The sequence below is a fragment of the Euprymna scolopes genome, chromosome 23, assembly GCF_053919585.1.
Source record: "Euprymna scolopes isolate OS-2025 chromosome 23, ASM5391958v1, whole genome shotgun sequence".
Lineage (NCBI taxonomy): Eukaryota > Metazoa > Mollusca > Cephalopoda > Sepiida > Sepiolidae > Euprymna > Euprymna scolopes.
The window spans coordinates 55,091,748-55,115,562 of NC_136504.1; the positions used below are offsets into that span (position 1 = coordinate 55,091,748).

General features: G+C 35.9%; 1 protein-coding gene and 1 non-coding gene across 6 annotated transcripts in view; one reads left to right on the forward strand and one right to left on the reverse strand.

The window, feature by feature from the left end:
* LOC145245905 (sperm flagellar protein 2-like) overlaps positions 1 to 23,815 on the reverse strand; it is a 259,599-nt gene that overhangs the window by 211,984 nt on the left and 23,800 nt on the right. For 2 of the 5 annotated variants that reach the window (XM_080107642.1, XM_080107643.1), the window contains exon 1: positions 2,088 to 2,240. The exons of 2 other annotated variants lie outside the window; for them this stretch is intronic. In XM_080107642.1, the coding sequence (XP_079963768.1) occupies positions 2,088 to 2,145 (58 nt within the window). In that variant the 5' untranslated portion in view covers positions 2,146 to 2,240. Of the gene's footprint in view, positions 1 to 2,087; positions 2,244 to 23,815 lie in introns of those variants that run through there. One more of the 5 variants, XM_080107641.1, reaches the window with a different exon arrangement.
* Positions 2,279 to 2,370, forward strand: Trnam-cau (transfer RNA methionine (anticodon CAU)). Its single transcript is given in 2 exon segments — positions 2,279 to 2,315; positions 2,335 to 2,370. It is a non-coding gene; the product is annotated as a tRNA-Met (tRNA).

Consider the following 23,815-nt stretch of genomic DNA (forward strand, 5'->3'; position numbering starts at 1 on the left):
ATATTTTAATGTTATTGAATATTAAAATATCGTCTGCTTTTTAGCAGACGATATTTTAATAGTTTCCAAAATAAAAAATTCTGCTTTCGAAAATCAAAGTAATTTAATATTGCAATGGACTGAAATAATTATAAATTTAACGATCACTCTGGGTATTATTGCAAAGAAAGCATTTATAAGATTGATAGCTTATTTTAACTCGTATTTTATTTTATTTGTGAATTTTTACCAAATTACTGGATTCAACGGTTGATACAATTAGTGTCGCAAGTGGACGTCAAATCCTGGTGAAAATGAACAAATGGTGCAGTTTTAGGCCTTAACATATTTAAATTTGAGTTCTGCAAAAAAAAAAAAAAAAAAAAAAAAAAAAAAATGACTAAGTTCATCATTTGCACACACCTCTCCCATTTAGCCCCCAAAGTCCCCAAGGACTTCACTTAACATATTTAAATTTGAGTTCAGCCATCACCAATCACCATGTAAAACTGCTAAACAGAAAATTTTGGACGATATTAATAAAATAGATCTCCCAAAATGGAGTGTTTTTATTAGCCCTAAAAGAGCCCCCTGGGACACACCCAAGGAGAGCTATCGCGAAGTATAGACAAACAAAATTATATAGAAATCAGTTAGTTACAACTTTTCAGAAAGTTTTGTAAACTATCCAAGGCATCATTTTTTTTTTTTTTTTTTTTTTTTTTTGATAAGCACAAAAGTATCTATTTTAGCCATTTTAACCAGAAAAGCACCCGGGGGGGGGGCAACAGGAGTTTTCCGAAAAATCAATTCTGTTACTTTTTTTACTCATATCATGTTTAATGTTTGCGGAAAATTTTTAAAAATTCCATGGCGTAGTTAGTGAGAAAAGTGCGTACAGACGAACGGGCGAACAGACAAGGGTGAATTTACAGGTTAGGTTCACTCTCCTTTTGTCGGGAGACCCAAAAATATGTATGTATACATATATACGTATATTTATTATTTATGTACATATATAATTAGAAAAAAAAAAAAAAAAGGAACTAATCTGTGATTTATTTTCGTTGATAAAATTTAATTCGAAAAAAATTACTTTCTAATATATTGAACGGTTTAAAGGCTTTAAAATCACTTTTTAATTTCGCACGTCAACAGAAAAGAAGGTATCCTGACAATGCCAATCGCCCAATCATCCTTTCTTTTTATAATAAAAATGGAGAGAGAGAGAGAGAGAGAGAGAGAGAGAGAGAGAGAGAGAGAGAGAGAGAGGGAGGGGGACTGTGTGTGTGTGTGTGTGTGTGTGTGTGTGTGTGTGTGTGGTCCATTTGAAACTGATTTCGAAGTTTTTATATCGGCTAGAAGAGAAGTCATTTTTGCTGGAAATAAACTTAGTTTATGGGTAAGAGTGTTTGTACGTTGAGCGTCTAAAATTAACGAAAGTAGTTAAATAAATTAATTTCCGTTTTTTTTCGTCAAGTGTATTTTTAAAAAAGAGAGAGAAAGGAAACTTATTTTTACAAAATGTTTTAAAAAATACTTATAAATAAATAAAAAATAATTTGATGTGTATAAGCAAGAAACGCACATAGAGACATGCCAGAGACTTTGTCCAAAAGTTTTATTAACGCAAGGGATTTATTCTTCCTAAACCGAGAAAAAAAACTATTTTTGACGCGCCCCTATCATATAAAAGAACGGACTAAGGCATTTGTAAAAGTACAAATGAAACGTTTTATTATTATTAAAATTAGGAGTTTAGATTCTTTTTGGTTTTTTTATTCTTTTCTTAGACTTTATTATTATTATTATTATTATTATTATTATTATTATTATTATTATTATTATTATTATTATTATTATCATCATCATCATCATGGGGCTTTGACCCTAATTTTCCTATTTGTCTCCCCACGAGGACAACCATGTCTACCCTCACCCTATTTGTTGTGAAGACCTCATCTCATCGGGTTTATTATTTTCATTTTTGTTCGTCGTGTGTCGACTAAACCAAATTCAGAATAGATTTAAAAAGAATTAATAAAAAATGTAACTATTTTTATTTTTAAAAATAATTTCAATTAAGATTGAGTTAAACACGAACATACCGACTTTCTTGGAAAGCTGAACATCGTCATTAAGCCAATTGCATAGAATGGCAGTCATTGTTTCGTTAAACTCGATTCGAAAATTTCCGTGTCAGCAAACCTTCTCCGTTGCCATCGTTACAAAATCCACCCAAACATGACGTCAGTACCTCGAGAATATCAAGACTATTTAGAACGCTAACAACTCATGTGCCTCGGTAGCGCAGTAGGCAGCGCGTCAGTCTCATAATCAAATCGAACTAGAGCAATCTGAAGGTCGTGAGTTCGATCCTCACCCGGGGCATTTATTTTTTAATTTAATTTATTTTTTATTAAATAAATATTAATAATACTATAGATTAAATCATTTTAATCCATGTATCACTAGCTATTTTATTATGTGAATTTTCAATGAAAAAGAAAATAAAACCTTTTTTTTGTATCGTCAATGGAATATTCAACATTTTCACCTTCATAGAATTATAAATTTAAAATTGTGTGGCCGAGACGTTAAATTTTTTTATATTTCTACTTCATTTGTTTTTTTGCTGATTTCTTTTGCAAAATTTTTTTTTTTTTTTTTTTACAGAATTATTTTTATTGTTGTTGTTGTTGTTGTTGTTGTTGTTGTTGTTCGGAATTTAAATTTATTGTTCTAAAGGAGGTAACTATTTTTCTTACAATTGTAAGAAAAATAATTTTTTATTATTAAACTACTTCATTTAATGGAAAGTTTTATAATATTTACAGCAAAAATAAAATGTAAAATGCGGTGATATTGCAATTTTTCTTAAACAAAACATTCGAATAATTGTAAGAAAAAAAAATTCGGTGCTTTTGGATAATTTGTCACTGGTTTGAGGGAGATAACTCCATCTTACTAAGAAATCCATTCAATTTTTTTATACGAGAATTTGTGATGCCAAAACCACCGCAAAACATTTCACATTAAAAAAACATTGATAAGAAACAAGAAGCTGAAATTTGGGCTTAACGATGAATGCCCTGGAAACTCACTTCTGATTAATTACAAAAAGTAACTTCTGTAAGAAAAAAAATGATTGTTTTTTTTCAACTACTTTATTTAATATATAACAAAGGGTAATGGTGACTGGTTCTTTGCCCCCCCCCCTCCGCGACTAAAAATAGTTCGTCTCAAAGTTGGCTTTAGACACGGAAGTTGATTTAAGAACGAAAACATGGAATCCTATCCTAAATGAAAAAAATAGTGTCCAATCGATAATAATCTGTTGATTAACAAAAGACGAAAAAAGTGCAAGGATTATTGTACCCTAGTTTTAAAAATTTCAGGAAATAATAATTAATTGATTAAGTAATATTTAACGGTGAGGCCTTTTCAAGGTAAATCTTATTTTAAAAAGAATGTGGAAATGGTGGATTGGTGGAGTTATAAATTTTAAGCCGCGTCTCTAATATTTGAAGTGTTTGTAGCAGTCACAGAAAACTATTTTCTTTGGTGTATCAATGCCCCGATGCCCCGCCCCCTCTGAGTTCTCCGGCCACAGGCTGACTAATCAGCTAACAGGCGCATTGATTCATCTGCTCCTTAAAAGTCTGGAGGGGGGAACGTCACGCCAGCCAGTCTGATCCGGACCGCCAGCCTAGCAACATCTATCCTCTTTCGTTCCCTGTCCACTAGAGATCTCGCTATAGCATTGACGGTCTCGATTTGAGACAACTGTTATCCAGCCGGGGACGACACGGTACTGACTGACCTTCGAGGACCTTAAAAGAACTTTCTTTTATTTCTTCCCTTTTATCAGCCTGGCCTGCTACAAATAAAATACTCTTCGTTGTTATTGTTTAAAAAAGGAAGTTTGTATTTCTTTTGTGCCTTTTGTTCTTTGCTATAATTTATTAGAAAGGTAAAACAATTACCTCTCCTAAATGTTTCTACGTGTTTTTAAAATGTTTGGAACTTATGACCCTACCCCCACCCCCACCCATTCCTCCTTTCTCCCCAACCCCTGCAACCAAACTTGAAAAAATGCTTACGATTACATCTACTGTTGACCATTACGTGACTAAGAAGTGGGTGCTCATTTTACGTTAAATTTAGATAGAAAAGTGATCCCTATTCTAAAATGTAAAAGTTTTATTATTTTTCAAAAATTCCTTCTTTCATATTATCTGTAAAGGCCGTTGAAACGTATTAGTCAAAGAAAAAAAAAGTAAAGTTTGATTTCTTTCTAGGAGGTAAACTACACTGGTAAGGTTGTAAAAAATACCAATGTTATTATATTATATTATATTATATTATATTATTATATAATAAAAATTTTAATTATTAATTGAATCTAATCCAATAACTATGTTATGGGATAATTTCGCTCCCTTGACAATATTATCAATCCTGTGCATTCTCTGCTGATGTGGTCTTCTCCTGTCAATCTGCGGTATGGTCCTGTGCAGTTCTAGAAGATCCACCTTTCCAGGCTTTATCTTCTAGCCATTTAAGAAGAGCTTGGTTTATTTCTAATTACCTCAGTAGGAATGTTGACAGGGCTGCCCAGGAGTGCTTTTCCTCTAGCTTTTTAAATCTTGACTTTATATCCAATCTTCCCACCGTTGGAAAGAGATATATAAATACTATCTGCCCTCCGTGGTGGCTATTTTATAAAAAAAATCATACTGACAGAGTTTGGGGCATTTTCTGCTAGAATGACCTTGTTCTTTGTTGATGTGACATATGGTCCTCTGCAATTCTAAGAAGGCCACTTTCCCAGGCTTTACCTTCTGGTCATTTGAGGAGTGGTTAGTTTATTGTTAATCATCTGAGGTGCCCAATGGGGTTGTCCAGGCAATTTTGTTTGACCAGATTACTCTTCTTTTAGGGTGCTGGCTTTTCAAATCCCATGTCTCTGAGTTTGTGTATAATCTTTCCATTGTGAAAGGGAGATAAATGACCTACCAACTGTCGACAGGCCAACAAGTGGGAAATATTTAGCTAAGAGAAACACACATGCAAGAAAATGAGTCAACATCTTTGAAATAGTAATGTCTTTTTGGATAAGAAGTTCTGTTCTGTGACTATGAGTTATGTGAGTCCTAGAATGTTAATGTCTGTTCCAAATATTCATTGATCAGTAAGTATGGTGTAACCACACTATACTAACGAACTTTGACATTTTTAATATTGAATTAAAAAATTTTTTTTATTACATTTTCACCCCAAATAAGGTACATTGCCATTTTGATGTTGGGGGCTACTATCAGGGATATAAGCTACAGTAATGGCAAATGTCCTCTGAATGGAACAAGGATATCATGTCATCTGTTTGTTTGTTTGTTTGTTTGTTTGTTTGTTTGTTTGTTTGTTTGTTTGCCAGACAACTTTGTTTTATTCTATTTATAACCTAAAACTTCTGCAGAGTGTTCAAGAAAAATTTGATTTTTTTTTTATTGATTTATAAAAATAAAGACCTGGCAAAAGATAGGTTAGCTTGAAAGTCAATTTCTAAAAGGGTGCTCAACGCATGCCACTATGTAAGACCTACGTTAAACTACTACTACTACTACTGCTGCTGCTGCTGATGATGATGATGATGATGATGATGATGATTTACATACTGGCATGCATTGGACGCCTTTTTTAGAATCATCATCACCAGCAGCAGCAACAACAGCAGGAGCAACCGCACAACCAGCACCACCATTATCAAAGTTATACATATTTATCCAAGTACTCTGGATAATATACTTTCAGGACAAACATAGTCTTTTTTCAAAATGTTAGTAGTTTGTGAATAAACTGACAAGAACTACAATTTTAGTGCAGAGATTTGTGTTCATACAAAGTACATTTAATTTGTATATCATTAATGACTTTATCCCCAAATGTAACGCCTTTATGCTGGACCCCAAGTGTGTTGGGTTTCTGTCAAAGAAACCTGACTGAATGTCAATCTATGCCTCCCTTCCCCTGTAAAACATTCACAGCGAACACTCGCTTATTTACAACCACTGTCTTTAATTTCCCTTATGCTTTATCAGTGCCTAAAACTAAACGAAAACTCCACAAGAAAACCTTTTCTCGTAAAACTACCTGTCTATGGAACACAATACCATAGGGCTACTTCCCAGCTGACTATAATATAGTCGTTTTCAAATCCAGCGTAAGCAAGTTCTTGTCAAGGCGTTCTATTAAATAACTAAATTCTATCCAATTTCCACCATTATCAATTATCATGATGTTATTTCATTTGACACTAATTAACCCTTATCCTTGAGTGGCATCTGGGACTTGATAAGCGGTCACCCCAGTAAAAGACAAATGAAGCATGCATAGTCCCTGTGAGTGCACAATGAACGAGGCATAAAAAAATGATTAAGTTCAACATTTGCCCCCCCCCCCTCCATTTAGTCCCAAAAGTTCCCAGGAGGCATCAAATCCTGATGCAAATGAACAAACAGTGCAGTTTTAAGTCTTAACATGTAAATTTGAGTTCTGCACTATGCAAAAAGAAATGACTAAGTTCATCGCCCCCCCCCCCCCCATTTAGCCCCAAAAGTCCCCAAGGCCGTCACATATTTAAATTTGAGTTCAGCACCATGCAAAACTGCTAAATAGACATACACAGAATATTTTGGACGAATATGGTAAAATAGTCCCAAAAATGGAGTGTTTTCATTAGCTCTAAAAGAGCCCCTGGGGCACACCCAAAAGTTATTGCGAAGTATAGGCAAATAAAATTATATAGAAATCAGTTACAACTTTTCAGAAAGTTTTGTAAAATATCCAAGGCATCAATTTTTTTAATAAGCACAAAAGTGTCAATTTTAGCCATTTTAACCTGAAAGGCACCCCAGGGTGTGTGTGAGAGGGGACGGAGTTTTCCCGGAAAATCTGTTCTGTTACTTTTTTACTCATATCATGTTTAATGTTTGTGCAAAATTTACAAAAATTCCAAGGCGTAGTTATTGAGAAAAGTCCAGACAGACAAACGGATGAGGGTGAATTTACAGGTCCACCCTCCTTTTGTCGGGGGGGGGGGGGGGGGGCAAAAAAATCTTTACTAATAGGCGTGGCAAAATAGGCAGGACGAATATGCCCACCTGTTGTTACTTATGGTTGATCATTAACAACGATTGGCAACGGTTTGATGAAGCATATTACAAGATTAATCTGGATTATAAAAATGATCTATTTATTATTAAAAAGAAAGGGGGAAAATCGATTATCTCTCTCAATGACTATACTCTGTTTGCAGATTAGTCAAAGTTGATAAATTTAATTTAAAAAAAATAATTTTTTTTCTTTTATCTCCAAAAAAAACCGAGATTTTTTTTTCAGTTAAAGCGGAAGACGACCTTTTCCCTTTATCTATCTCACTTATGAAGGCCTAAGGATTAAGCATTAATGGGTTTTTCAGGTGAACAGTGACAAAAATACATAAAGTATTGAAGAAGATTTTGTAACTTATTATATTGTATTCCAGTTTTTAAACTTAGTCCCCTTAGTCTTTTTCTTTCAATGCGGAAGGGGGATTATTTGGTTCCCTCCCACTGCAAGAAAAGTGACATCTAAATTGGAAAGTGTGATTGAGAAATCAGCGCTCGCAGGAGAGGCACTCTGACCTGCAAAAAGTGCCTGGCCAGCATAGTTGGCATTCCCGGGTAAGGGCGTCTCGAGCGATTAACAATAAACTAGCCCCTTCGTAACGAAGGAAGGTGAAGCCTGGGAGGGTGGACCTCCTAGAACTGCACATAATCAGCATTTACACTGCAATCAACAAGGACCAGATCATTACAGGAATGATCTAGTCTGTTGATTTTGGGAGTCGAGAATAAAAATCCATAGCCGGAATCAGGCGGAGGGATATCAGTCTGTTTTTTGTTTGTTTGTTTTGTTTGTTTGTTTGTTTTTTTGTCAAAGTGAAAGACGATTTTTTTTATGCGTCTATTTCGTTTATATGGCCCACAGACTACTGGAAGATTAGGATTTATGGGCTTGTTAGGTTCACGGGGAAACAAACGTATTAAGAATTGATGATTATTTAAACTGTTATTAAATCTTATTCCAGTTTTTTTTTTTTTTTTTAATATAGCCCTTGATTTTTCTCTTTCAAGGCGGAAGAATATCAGTCTGTTTCTTTCATCTTGTTTTTCTCTCTTCATCATCACTGTGTCTCTACCGCATCATACTGTGTTCAAATATTGTGACGGCCGTGTCAACACAGTGAGAATCGTAAAGCTTTCTTTCTCGTTGTCCATTTCATATGCTGAGATTTTTCCTGTTATCACCACCACTCTCTGGCTGGCCCTTGACTGCAAAGTCGCTATGAAATGATGAAATCAATTTCTCTTCTTGTAAAAGTATATGTCCAGTCTAAAGGTCTTCTTCAGTTCATTTATTCCATTTTGATCAGTTTAGGATTTTCTTCAATGCCATAAAAAAAACAACAAAAAAAACAAAAGAAGTTTCTTGTATTGGCATGATTTTATATTAACATATTTTGAATAAAAAAAAAAAAATATACCAATATCTTTCATATATATATCATTCAACCACGGTAGTGGTTGGTTGAATATATGCTTAAGTCCGAAATTGAATGAATCGAGACACATTCAAACCCCCACCACTAATTCCGTTCGCAACCAAATTTCAAACAGGTTATATAGTTGGATAGAACACCTCATTAGCTACATTTTGAAAAAATAATTTCGAAAATAGGTTCAGTAGAAAAAAAGTTACAACAAAATATGTGGGTTCACAAACAGGAGAGTAAGTACATAAGTGACTAACGCTTTTTTTTTATTTTGCATAACTTTTTTTGTATATAAATATTTTTTATTGCGATTTTGCCAATATGACATGTTAGCGTAACGGTTAGAGTACCAGGGGTTGGTGGAAAGATTTTAGGTTCAATCCCGTGTATCGTTTTTTTTTATAATTAAAAAACCGAACTTTTTTTTAATAACTAATTTTTTTTAACTCTCCTTATGATTTTATAGCAAAAAATGGTGAATTTATCGATTAAAAATATTAGTGAATTCTATGATATACATATTCTTTGAATGAACTCAAATTTTTCGTTATCACATTTGATGAAAAATGTAGTCCCATTTTGGGAATGCGTCTGACCAATGATGCTTTTGAACCCGCGACCAGCACTGCAATGTCATCAGCATCAGCCTGGGCATAAATATTCCTATTTTTAAACTCCTTTAAAAGAGGATTCAGCATACAGTTCCATAGTAAAGGTGATAAAATCCCACTTTGAGGGTTTCATTTAACTACTTCCCTTTTAACAGTTGCCCTCAGCAGTTCTACTTGAACTGTTCTGTGCCTCACCATATACTCAATCCATCAGATGAGTACTGGTGGCACATTGAGTTCTCGTAGCGACTTGAACATACTACTGAAGGGTATGTTGTCAAAAGCTCCAACGATATCTAAAAAGACACCGAGTGCCATCTTCTTTTTTGTTAGTTTACGCTCTATACAGATCACAAATTCATGAACCGCAGTCTCAGTAGAGACCCTGGCTCGGAACTACTGTGATTGAATGATAAATATTGCATAAATGTGTGTTTGAGAGCTAATTTTTTTTTGACAATCATTAATAAATATTATAAATTTATATATTAATACAATAGCAATGCCTGGAAAAATCATGGATTATATGGAAAAATGCGCGCATGAAAAGTAATATTCTTAAGATTTTATTAAACCTGGAAAAGTAAAGGACAAGAAATTCAACCTGGAAAAGTAAAGAACAAGATATTCTAGTAAAGTAAAAAATAAGAATTTTTTAGCCTTAAAATATTGCAGCTAAAAATAAGATTTGAATATTGATAAATATTTTATTTATTATTTGCATATGTTGTTGTTTATTGTTGAGTTAGAAAGAATTAAATGATCCTAATTATGATATAATAAAATTATTAATTTTTATGTAAATTATAAAATTATTAATTCCATCTACTAACTAACTAACTAACTAATGAATTAATTTTATTCAAACAATTTTCACTACATAAATATATGCAAATAATAGGGGGAAAATAAGATCAATCCAGCGACTGACACCCTTTCTAACTCAACAATAAACAACAACATATGCAAATAATAAATAAAATATTTATCAATATTCAAATCTTATTTTTAGCTGCAATATTTTAAGGCTAAAAAATTCTTATTTTTTACTTTACTAGAATATCTTGTTCTTTACTTTTCCAGGTTGAATTTCTTGTCCTTTACTTTTCCAGGTTTAATAAAATCTTAAGAATATTACTTTTCATGCGCACATTTTTCCATATAATATATATATATATATATATATATATATATATATATATATATATATATATATATATATATATATATATATAATTATTTACTATAATCATTATTAAATGAAAGCTTTTCTGTTGACATATAAACCTGGCGTTTTCTCCTCTTCCGATGAGAAACATAAGGCTTTGAAAGTCAACAGCCTCAATAGGTTCTTTTTTACTTTTGTAATAAGGTTTTATTTAACTATTAATTCTTATCTTCTATCTCTTATATCAATTGCTCCACTTATCTGTGTAGAGATTTTGTTTTCTTGATAGGTTTATTTTTTAAAGATTATTTTTAGCTTTATCGATTTTATTTATTATTTATTACTTTATATATATGTGTATGTGGACGTGCGTACATGTGTGTGCGCGTGCGCGTGTGTTATACACTGATTGTGGTACCTGATTGGTTCGTTCTTATCATCTCTGTCTATAAATATAATATTCTAAATCTTTGTGAAAATAAAAATAATATACAAAATACTGTTAAAAACCCATCCAATAAATGTCAGAGAAACATTTATCAGCTGGGTTTTGTTTCATAATCTTTACATGCGGATTCCCATTAATGAAAACAACACAACGCGTACACTTGGTTTACTGGCATCTTATTTTATTCTCACGTCATTATCTACAATAAGTCTGTCACCACCAAGGGACGTTACTCTAGCAGTGTAACCTGAGATTAGTTTCTCATGCAACATCTTCCCCCTTTTAAGAACAACAACAAAGAAAAAAGATCCAATAACAAAAACACAAAATAACTAAAATACAAAAACAAAACAATGCTTTGTCCTTGTGACCTAGGCCTTCACTGGGCTGATTACCCTCCGACCTAACAGGGATTATTCTGCCCTTTTCACTTGGACTCAATTAGTTTGTATAGTCTTTGAATCTAGCCGGATTCCTTACTAGTCTCCCTGAACGTGTCATCCTCATTCCTTCAGTATTTTGGTTTGCTGGGGATGGTGTCGCCGGCCTCATTCCTTCTCTTCTATTACTTTCGAGCCGAGGTGTTTGCGAATTACAAACCCCTTCTGTACTTGGCAGTTCAGTTATTGGTGTCTCCTTGCTAGGCCTTTAGTATGACTAAGGGATCAATGATGGTGACGGGAGTGCTTCTGCTGTTTTTTTTTTTAAATCCACCCTATTACGTCGGAGCAATTCTCCGTCAACTTTGACATGATATGACCTCTCATCCAGTCTCTGCCACACAACTGCCTTCTTTTAATCTCGCTGACCTTTTATGTGTGGCTTAATACGTACCACATCTCCATGTTGCATTGGCTGAAGTGGTTTTACTTTCCTGTTGAAATAATGCTTTTGCTTTCTGCTGTCCCACTTAACTGTTTTGCTTAGATTTTTGTGTAGTTCTGGTCTGAGTAGGTCCTCTCTGGTTGGAAGAAGTGTCTTTGTTCTTCTTGACATTAGCTTCTACGCAGGTGATAAGTGACCCTTGGCTGGTGTATTCCTGTGATCCAGCATTGCTAGGTATGGATCAGCCTTATCTTCCGTTGGTTTCCGGAAAAAGGTTCTTTGCCATCTTTACAGCAGATTATACTATTCCATTTGCCTTGCTATTGTAAGGACTGACGGGTGTATGTGTAAAACACCACTTTCTTGCAAAGGTGGAGAATTCTTGACTACTAAATCGTGATCCATTATCAGTGACCACCTGATCTGGTATCCCATGTCATGCAAAATGGTGCTTAAGCTTAGTGATCACCGTTCTAGCTTGTGTAGTCGAGAGATGGTCAATTTCCCAGAAATTACTCATATAATCAATGGTGCAGAGATAGTCCCTATCTGCAAAGCTAAAGAGATCTACTCCTACTTTTGCCCAGGGTCTCTCTGGAATTTCATGAACCATTAAAGGCTCTGCAGGATTGGCTACCTCATATTTCCTGCACGTTGGGCATTTTGAGACAAAGTCTCTGATGTCACTATTCATATTTGGCCAGTACAAGCATTCTCTTGCTCTTCTGCAGCATCCTTCAACCCCTAGGTGTGTGGAATGCAATTTTTATTTTAACACTGCTCGCTGTGTTGTTGATACTACTACTCGGTTTCCTCTAAATATTAATCTATCTTGTACCGTCATTTCATTCCACATGCTGAAATATGGTCTCACCTCTGGGTCAAGATGTACTTTGTCTTCTGGCCATCCTTCCACAATTACTTGCTGTAACATCTGTCTTCTTTTGTGGCTGAGCGCAATTCGAGCAACCTTCCCTCAGTCACTGGAATATATTCTGTTTCCTGGACATCATCATCATCATCGATACATTCATTGCTCACTCCATGAATGTATGCCTTTGATAATGTTTTTTTTTTTTTTTTTTTTTTTTTTTACAAAGGCATCACCACATTATCAAGGCCCAGAGGCCACTCAAGGATAAGGGTTAAAGAGTGTACAGTAGAAATTGGTCAATATAGTAATCATTAGTAATGAAAATTTGGTAAATTTAATAACTTATATGGAACGGCTCATCAAGAACTTATTTACTTTAGACTTGAACACAACCATATTGTAGTCAGCCGGAAAGCAGGAAAACGGAAGACAATTCCACAGGCGTGCAGTTCTAAGAAAGAAGCTTTGTTCATGGACTCTACGTTTAGGTTTAGGCACAGATAAAGAGTGGGGGAAATTATTGATAGTGTTTACAGCTAGACGAGTGTTTCTTGTGAAAGTTTGGCGAGGGGGGACCATAGATTGAAGCTCAGTTGAACACTTTCCATGAAAATAACGATACATCAGAGACAAACTCGCAACATCTCTTCTGTGAGATAGAGGTTGCAAGGAGGAGAAAAGGACATCTCCTACAAGGCTACGAAGTCTATTTTGAACTCTATCAAGGCAGGACAAGTCCTTTCTAGCAGCTCCTGCCCAGATGTGGCAACAGTATTCCATCCTTGGACGTACCTGGCTCTTATATAGGTAGAGAATAGCATCAGCAGTGAGATATCTACTGGATCGATAGAAAGAACCCACCATTTTTCCAGCGGCCTTGGCAACAGATTTGATATACGTGTTCCATTTAAGAAGGAGTAATGGTCAAGCCCAGAAGCTTGTCAAAACTTGAGGCCTCCTGAAGACGAGAGCCATTCATTTCAATTGATGACAAATGTGTCTGCTAGGAACATCTTCTTACCAGGATAGTATAGAACAATCACATTGTAAACTTGCAACCGCATTAACATATTTTGCAGTCGCTTTGGGCATTTCCCCAATTCCTTTTTCATTATTGCTTCTAATGGTTTATGATCAGTCAGTACTGTAACCTGTTGACCAAATGTGTATTGGTGAAACCGTTCACAGGCATAAACCACTGCCAATAGTTCTTTCTCAATCTGTGTACATCGGGTTTCTGTGTCTGTAAGTGCTTAGCTAATATATACTAAGGGTTGCCCTTCTTTTAGCAATGCAACTCCCATTCCTTTCTCACTTGCATCATGTTGAACGACCAATAGTTTGTTGGGGTCATAGTATCTCAATAGACGAGCACTTGCCATGAAAATAATGATGGAGCAGAGACAGGCTAGCAACATCTCTTCTGAAAGAGGTTGCAGAGAAGAGAAAAGAGCATCATGCACCAAGTTTCAAAGTCAGTTTTGAACTGTCAAGGCAGGTTAGGGTGCTTTGAGAAGCTCCTGCCCAGAAGTGGCAACAATACTCCATCCTAGGATGTACTTGGCTCTTATACAGGTACAGAATTACATCAGCAGTGAGATATCTATTGAAGTAGTAGAATGATCCAACCATTTTTCCAGCAGCCTTGTCAACAGATTTGATATACGAGGGGCGTGCAATAAGTAATGCCCCTGACCCAGTTCCAGTTGTCTGATCTGACTGAAATTATTTATATCTCTACGGGTTATGTGACAAATTACAGCTCGGACTAATTGTGGTTTCTGCTTTACAGGTGTTTGAACTGAGTCAGGTGTGAAATGGAGCCTGTTGAATGTCGAGCAGTGATCCGGTTTTTGTATTTAAAAGGATGCACACCATAACAGACTTTTGATGAAATGAAAGAAACTTATGGTGATAATGCCCCATCATATGACCTTGTAAAACGCTGGCATTGTGAATTCAAACATGGCTGGAAGTCTGTGGAAACAACTCCCAGACCTGGTCACCTCCTTTCTGCCATTGATGAGGCATCTGTCCGTCAAGTTGAGGCTGCCATTTTGGAAGATCGGCGCATTACTATTCGCCAAATAGCCCAAGATGTCAAGATCAGTACAGGGTCTGTGGAAACTATCATTCATGACCATTTGCATATGCATAAGGTGTCTACCAGATGGATTCCCAGGTTGCTCACACCATTCCAGAAGCGAGAACGCGTCGAGTGATCCAGAATGAATTTGGAGATGTGCCAAGAAGATGAGTCAAAGTTTTTTAAAAGATTGATTACACAGGATGAAACCTGGGTCCATCATTATGATCTAGAGACCAAAGCCCAGTCAATGCAGTGGAAACACTTGGACTCACCACCTCCAAAGAAGGTAAGGGTGCAGCCCTCTGCTGGCAAGGTCATGTTCACAGTCTTCTTGGACCAGGACGGAGTAGTGATGACAGATTTCCTGGCAAAGGGTACCACAATTACAGGAGCCTATTATGCTTCACTTTTGAGGAAATTAAGGGAAGATATCAAAATCAAGAGGTGGGGCAAGATCAGCAAAGGTACCCTCCTCTTGCAGGACAACACTCCGGTCTACATCTCGCATGTCGCCAGATCAGAAGCACGGGCGTGTGGTCATGAAATCCTTCCCCATCCTTCCTACTTTCCTGACCTTGCACCCTCTGACTTTCACCTCTTCCCAGCCATGAAGTTGCTTTTGAAAGGAAAGTGTTTCCCAGATGATGCAGTCTTGATTTCTGAAGTCACGTTGTGGTTGGGACCTGGGGTGTTCTACAAAAACGGTCTCCAGAGCTGCATCAAACGATGGGAGAAATGCATAACTCTGGGTGGTTCCTATGTAGAGAAAGACTAATAACTGTGCCAAGTTTCGTTGCTCTACTGCTATAGGAAATGGGTCATGGGCATTACTTATTGCACACCCCTCGTACGTGTTCCATTTCAGATCAGAAGTAAAGGTCAGACCTAGAGGCTTATCAAAACATGGAGCCTCCTCAAGACGAAAGATCTTCATTCAGTTGGTGCCAGATGAGGGTCAAAAATTTGATGATAAAAGATTGATTTTAGATGCATTAAAATTAACTAGCCACCCTTTTCCCCATTACACCATGTGCTTAAAATCAGAGGTGAGAGAATCAGAAAGATTCTGTTCATTTACGGTATTTGAAGTGTTGCTATAGATGGCAGTGTTGTCAACATAAATGTCTATAAATGATCTAAAAATGTGATTTGGGAGGTCATTGATTGTACAAAAATAGTTTAGAAAATTGAATACAGATTTAGCATCTAAAACACATGAGAGTATTGTTGTGGCGTGGTCCCTGGCCTTGATAGGACCATTTAGAATGACAATAGCTTCTTTGCGCATCACCAAGAACCATATCGTTATGTCATGTTCTATTTCTCATGCGTTTGTATGCTTGGATGTGGCTATTTTACAAAGTCAGAACTATTCTTTGGAGACCCCAAATCTGTCGAGAGAAGGGAAATATATAAAATAGTGAAATCAAGGGTGATGCAATGTTTACCTGATATAAAAAATGGTAAACTTCGATCTAATATAAATATCAAGTATTTATATATAGATATTTTAATCCCAACCGAATAAAAAAGCTCAATTCACACACAATAGAGAGTAGAGCTTATTATAATAGAAAAGAAATTAAAACTGTAAGTTGAAATTTACAATCAAATTTATTATTTAACTGAATACTCCAAAAAACAATTTACAAAGTCCTTATGCCACAAAGTTTCAAAAAATGCTATTCTTGCTATTCTTCTCATCAGAGGACAGAAAAAAATCAGCAAATTATATTTGTAGCAATGCTAAAATTTGCGGGTCACAGCATTAAATGAAACTGCTATTTATTATAGTCATAAATTGCAAAAATGTACATATCCTTTAAAAACCGAGTGAAAAAAAAGGTAGAAGATGTAAAAAAATAATGAAAAAAACCAACGGGGCATAAAATTGCAGCTTGCATGAAGACTCTTTCAAAGATTATCTGAAAGCGAGAATAAATCTTTAGAAAGAATCAAGTCCAAATTTAAATCCAATTGAATAGAATTAGTCCGGTTGGAAAGTTTTCAACGCAGCTGAAATTATGGAAATTGTTTTCGCCGATAGTGCAGTAGTCTAAGATAGGTGGATCCCCACTTAAGTGGATCCAAGAAATTAGATAGATAGAAAAACCAATATATATATATATATATATATATATGCATATTTATATGTGTATATAAGAATATTTTTTTAATATATATATATATATATATATATATATATATATATATATTAAAAAAAATATTCATATATATATATACATATATATATATATATATCCTTTTTCAACTTTTTATCATTATCAATATGTTATTAACATCATGTTTCTTATCATTATTATTGGTACTATTATTATTATTATTATTATTATTATTATTATTATTTCTATTACTACTTTTATTATTATTAGTAGTAATAGTATTTTTATAACTATTATTATCATAATCACTATTATTATTATTATTATTATTATTACTACTAAATTTGTTACTATCATTACTAATATGATTATGATTATTATTGTTTTTATTAATAATAACAATAATAATAATAATAATAATAATAATAATAATTATTATTATTATTATTTTATTACAGATGACTATTGACATTATTATTATTATTATTAGTAGTAGTAGTAGTAGTAGTAGTAGTAGTAAAAATGTTATCATTAATATTATCATTAACATTATTAGTATTACATTACTTTAATCATCATCATCATCATCATCATCATCATCATCATCATCATTATTATTACTATTTGACAGTCTTATGATTACCAGTAAGCTAAGATTTTGCCATGCTTAAAACACTCTTATCTTAAACCCCCCCGCCCCTTTTAATATTGGCATTCAACTTGTACCTATTTACAATGCCTCCCCACGGGACAGAGTTAGTCACCAGGGTCGTTTTTTAACGTGGAGAAAAGGTACAAAAATAAAAGAAAATTGTCTCAATTGTGAAAGATTGCTCCTCCACCGAAAGAGAACAAGAAATGAAGAATAGATACTACATTTTGATCTTGGCCAAAAGGGTATTTATTTGCTCCCCCACCGAGCAAATTAGGCACAAGGCCGATTTTTAATGTGAGGAGTGAAGGGGAAGTGGGGACCAGCTCCCCGGGGAGTAGGGGGGCTGGAAAGTGACAATTGGTATGAAGGGTTTCCCCTACATTGACCAAGGTCTTATATGTGGGGTTGCCCCCACATATGGTCTTTGCTTGTAGTATCTGCCGGAACAGATACTACACTTTGATCTTCATATTTAATTTATTTCGTTTAAATAAAAAATTACAATTTAAAAAATTCCAATATAGAATTAAAACATTTAAAAAAGTAAAATCTCCAAAAGATAAAACAAATTTAGGCACAAGGCCCTATAAGATCTGGGGAGGGGAGTGTTGCAGGGTCTTTGTTACTAAAGTAAAAATGGAGTCTGTGGCGACTTTACTCTTGACTGGCAACATTTACCACAATACCTCATTCACTCTGTGGACTCTAAACTAACTGATGGAAACCCCAGCGTTCTTTTTTAAAGAAAAGATATATATACAATTTCTGTATGTGTGTGTGTGTGTGTGTGTGTGTGTGTGTGTGTGTGTGTGTGTGTGTGTGTGTGCAATTTTTTTTTTTTTTTAATTAAAATGTGTGTGCGCGTGTGAAAAAAGTTCAATTCATTGAAAAATAAAAAGTTCTTGAATTTGGAAGAGAAACAGTTTGTGTTGGGGAGTGGGGAATCTAGAAAAAATATACAAAAAATAAAATCGCCTAGTGCATTGTTAGTAAGGTCTCTCCCTAAGCTAATATAGAAAGTTAGATCGCCTACTGTTTTCCGGGGTACCAAAAACAAGCGGGGGAGATCCCTAATGGGGATTGGGAAGAATTCTTATTGGATGTAGGGAGGAAAAATAAATAATTGTCAAAAACAAAAAAGGGGAAGATGGGGGGGGTATAGGCGGCGACCTTCGAGTAGGGGTTAACCAGGGGGTGATAAAACAAAAAGATAGTGGGGAGGTATTGGTAGGGTAGCCTCGGAAGGTTCTCTAGTGCCAAAAAACAAACAGGATCTCATTTGTACCACCAGTCAAGAGTTTCTTTACTTTTTGTTTGTCTACCCTAGCGGGATGGGCTCTATAGGACTCAGTACCGCGTATGCCATGCTTATGGTGGTAACACGAATTCAAACTTGGCGCCTCGTCAAATGCACAAGCTAGCGTCATGCACCCACCTCTTGTCAAAGGCCACTCGAGGCAACCTCTTCCAATCGCATCTGATCTTTACTTTAAGCAGATGTTTAAAGTAGACGATCAGATCCCGATCCGGAACAGATATCCCTTCGCGGACTCGCTTGAGGCATGTGATCCATATGACCATCCTCGCTACTTTTTTTTTTTTTTTTTACACAGTGATCACCACTTATCAAGGCCCGGAAGCCACTCAGGGATAAGGTTTATTGCAAGTACATTACGTTAGTGTGGAGATTTGATGAAGTGTTTACTTAAGGGGGCGGTTCATTAGGAATTTGTTAACATTGGACTTGAAGACATCCAAGTTGTAGTCTGGTGGGAAGCAGGCAGATGGAACAGAGTTCCACAGGCGTGCAGTTCTAAGAAAGAAGCTTTGTTCATGGAATCTGCGTTTTGATTTAGGTCCAGATATAGAGTAAGGGGAAATTTTTGACAGTGGATTCAGCTAGACGGGTGTTTTTCGTGAAAGATTGGTGAGGGGGGACCAGAGATTGGAGTTCAGACGAGCACCTGCCATGAAAATAACGATAAAACCAGGATAGGCTCGCAACGTCTCTTCTGTGGGAGAGAGGTTGCAGGGTACAGAAAAGGGCATCCCCCACTAAGCCACGAAGTCTATTTTGTACTCTGTCAAGGCAGGATAGGCTGTTTTTAGCAGCTCCTGCCCAGATATAGCAGCAGTATTCCATCCTTGGACGTACTTGGCTTTTATATAGATAGAGAATTGCATCAGTAGTGAGATATCTTCTGGAGCGGTAGAAGGATCCCACCATCTTTCCAGCGACCTTGGCAACAGACTTGATGTACGTGTTCCATTTCAGATCAGAAGTAAAGGTCAAACCCAGAAGCTTGTCAAAACATAGGGCCTCACCCAGACGAGAGCCATCCATCACAATTGATGCCAGATGGGGATCAGAGCGTTGGTGATGTAAGGATAGAAGTTTGGTTTTGGATGCAGTAAAGGTAACCAGCCACGTCTTCCTCCACTGAACCACGCGCTCGAGATCAGAGGAGAGAGAATCAGAGAGAACTTTGTCGTTTACAGCCTTTGATGTGTTGCCGTAGATGGTCGTGTCATCAGCATAGATGTCAACGAATGATTTAAGTATGTGTTTGGGGAGGTCATTGATGTAGATCAGGAAGAGAGTTGGGCCCAGGATTGACCCCTGAGGGACTCCAGCATTTATATTGCAGGCCTCCGATTTTTGTCCATCTACCACTACTCTTATGAGCCTATCGGAGAGAAATGATTTAATGATTGAGAAAACATTTCCAGTTATACCGTAGCTGGAAATCTTGTGAAGTAGACCCTTATGCCATACCTTGTCGAAGGCCTTTGATATGTCAAGAGCAATTGCCCTGGAAAGGAAGCCTTTGTCAAGAGATTCACTAATCCTATGAGATATAACGGTTAGCACATCTGCGGTAGATCTTGCAGAACGGAAACCATATTGAGTGTCACTAAGAAGTTTATTTCTGCTGAGGTGGGTGCCTATTTCTCTATTTAATATGGATTCCAGCAACTTACTCATGACACACAGGAGACTTATTGGTCTGTACTGAGAGGGAGATGACTTATCACCTGAGTTCTTAAATACAGGGCATACTGATGAGGTTTTCCAGGGTGTTGGAAAGCACTTCTTCTTAAGGCAACATTTAAACAGTTTCGTAAGTATGGGAGCAAGTTCTGGTTGAAGCTTTTTTAACACTATAATTGGGATGCATCAGGGCCAGTTGCTTTACTGGAATCTAGGTTCTTGATTAGCTTGGCGACCTCATGCATGGATATTTATATGTTACCTAGCTTGTTCTGTGTTATAGGAGGAAATATGGGGAGTTGATGGCCTTCGTCGCATAGGGTAGAATTAGCTGCAAAGTTCTTTGCAAATAGTTTGGCCTTGTCTGACACTGACGAGATGACCTTTGCTCCATTGATAATTGTTGGGATAGAACGCACACTTCTGTTCAGGATCCTATTTGTTATTTGCCAAAACTGGTGGGAACCAAACCGCTGATCAGCTACCTTGGATTTAACAGACTGGGCATATAGCTCTCTTTCATTTTTTATTACTCTTTTACAGTGGTTGCTGGCAGTCTTAAAAGCAGCTTTACTGCTACACTTTGATCTTGGCCAAAAAGCCAAGCTTGTCTAGACGATTTCCTGTCGTAACCATTGAAACATGCACGTGCTGAAATCTTTTTAAGCTGACGTTAATTTTTAAAAATTAAGTCTGAACTCGTCATTTCTAATCTATCCATCTAATTTCTCGAATCAATTCAACTGGGGATGAATTTATCTTGGACTACTGCACTATCTGCAAAATACAATTTCCATAATTTCAGCTCGGTTGAAAACTTTCCAACTGGACTAATTCTATTCAGTTGGATTTAAATTTGGACTTGATTCTTTCTAAAGATTTATTTTCGCCTTCAGATAACCCTTGAAAGAGTCTTCATGCAAGCTGCAATTTTATGCCCGGTTCGTTTTTTTTTTATTATTATTCTTTTTCATCTCCTACCTTTTTTTTTTTTTTTCACTCATTGTTTTTTTTAAAGGGCATGTACATTTTTGCAATTTATGACTATAATAATGCTAGTGCATGTGTAACTGTATGCAAGTTGATGAAGGCTGGTGTGTGAGTCATTGAGTCCTTGTCTTTTGCAATTTGTCTTCCCCCACTCCAAAGACACAGTCTCTCTGTGTCTGTCGCTTTTATTTGTTTGTTTCATTGGAGTTTCTAATTTTGTTACTTTTGAGGTTTGAAACGATTTTCATTAGTTGAAAATAATTTGAATTCACACATTCATGTGAAAACTTACTTGATTCAGAAAGTGATGAAGAGAGTGTATCCAAACGAACCGGAAAAAGAAAGAGGGTAATTAATGCAAGCCATTTGTTTGTTAATGTTTGTGGAAATCGCTTTGTAATTCAGTTGCCACATTGTTTTTGCAGTTTGCGATTTCGGGAAATCGATATTTAATTAATAAAACAAACATTTGCTTAGAAAGAAAATGTGTGGAAATATAAATATATTTTGATTGAAAAAACGATGGGGAATAAACTTACAGTCAAGCGAGAATATCTGTGCAATCACCCCCCCCCCCACACACACACACACACACCTCCCAACTGAGAATCTGTTAGGGAGACCGCTTTAGTTATGTGTGTGAGAGTAAGGTTATGTGGACGTGAATAAAAAGTTAACATCCTTTTGCTTCGAGTCTTTCTTGCGATTTAACCTGCGTAAAAAAAACAAACAAATGCTGCCCAAAATAACAACATGATTAACTGTTATAATGGCTAAAGATACCAAGATAGACCAGATTTCCAACTTCTTTTTCATGCATAGCATATTTACAAGTTACAGGTGAATCTCTTAAATGAAGGTAAGGCTGTACTGTAGTCACTATTCTTCTTCAACGATGTCGTTACATTTTAAGCACTCAAACCCACACGTTGTATGTGAGACAGTCACAAAGGAGCACAAAAAGAAAAGAAATTCGACTCGGCATTCATAATAAACCATTGCCTCTCGTTTTAAAAGTCTCTTAGTTTATCTCGTCTGTCATGTAGTTAAAAGTCTCTCGCCACCATGGGCCAAATGTTCATCTTCTTCGGCACACTATATCTTCTCCCGTCCTTGCCGCGTGGTGCATATTTTTTTTCCTTCTTTTTCTCTGCTGTGATGTCACATTGCACACTGGCTCGGTTATTGCATATGTATTATACAGCTGCTGTTGCTACCAGCGTTAGAAGCTCTGTTACAAGACTACTTGAGACATATAAATATAAGGAGCAACGTCACTCATAACCATTTAGAGTACATTACAAACTCTTATATGTGCAACCCCTTAGGAAGAAAAAAAAGGGGCTATGTTATATACATATATAGTTTGGGATGACAACGGCCATACTTTCTTTTGAATTGGTATTCGTTTTTCATAAACACTTCATATAATGTTCCAGAATTTTTGAGATGATGATTGATAATTTGTATTTGGATTATTCAAATTGCTATTCTCATCTTGGTTATTATGTTCACGTTTTGGCTGATGTAATCCCGTAGCTTAACCTTTGAACAAAACAGTTTTGCTTGAACTTCTGGATACGTTCCCAAGTTCTACATAAAGATTCTGATTTTGAAAAGGCCTGAGTTTTCATCAGCCGAAACTTTGTGAAAATAACCAACAATAGAATTGAGATCTGAATAATATACTGATGACAACATTCTGTCTAATAAGACAATGGTATTCTGCATCTAGTCTGGTGCACTGCAGCATCTGGTGTGGCTTTACAGTTCGAAGTTGGAATTGGCTCTCCATATGCAAGCCTGGACGGGTAATAAGGAGACCGAAGTTTACCCAGTTACCAGGGTTCCCCTTTTGGCATTGCAGACAAAGTCTGACGGAAAGGCCAGCCAATACAGTCAGAGCCACCGCAACTGCAGGAATTGTAGGAAAGGTGTTGCAGAGCTTCATCATACATCTATTGGGACTACAAACTGAATTTTTTTGTCAGGGTTTACTTCCTTTAGCCTTTGCCTTTCCCAAGGCATCCACAAGGCAATGGAGCTATTTGCCCATAGCTGGGTAAAATTTGAATAGTGCAAAAATTTGAATAGTGCAAAAATAATGTTTTTATATATATAGTTGAACGTCAAAAAAATGACATTATTTTTGCACTAACCTAATATTTCCAATTTTGACAAAAATAATGGAGATCCTCATTGTGGTTATGGTTTTATCAAAATGAAAGTGAAATCCGTAAATGATTCTTAAAAAGAGTCAAACAAAAGAAACGCGAATTCTGTAACAGTGAAAATTGGAATATATTTTCAATTTTGACGAAAATAACAGAGATCCTCATCGTGCTTATGATTGTATGAAAATATAAATAATTCAACTTATCAAGGTATAATGCTGCACTGGTTACTTTTGTAGCAGCAGTAACGATTACATCCAACCACAGCAGCCATCAGCGACAATTCACAGT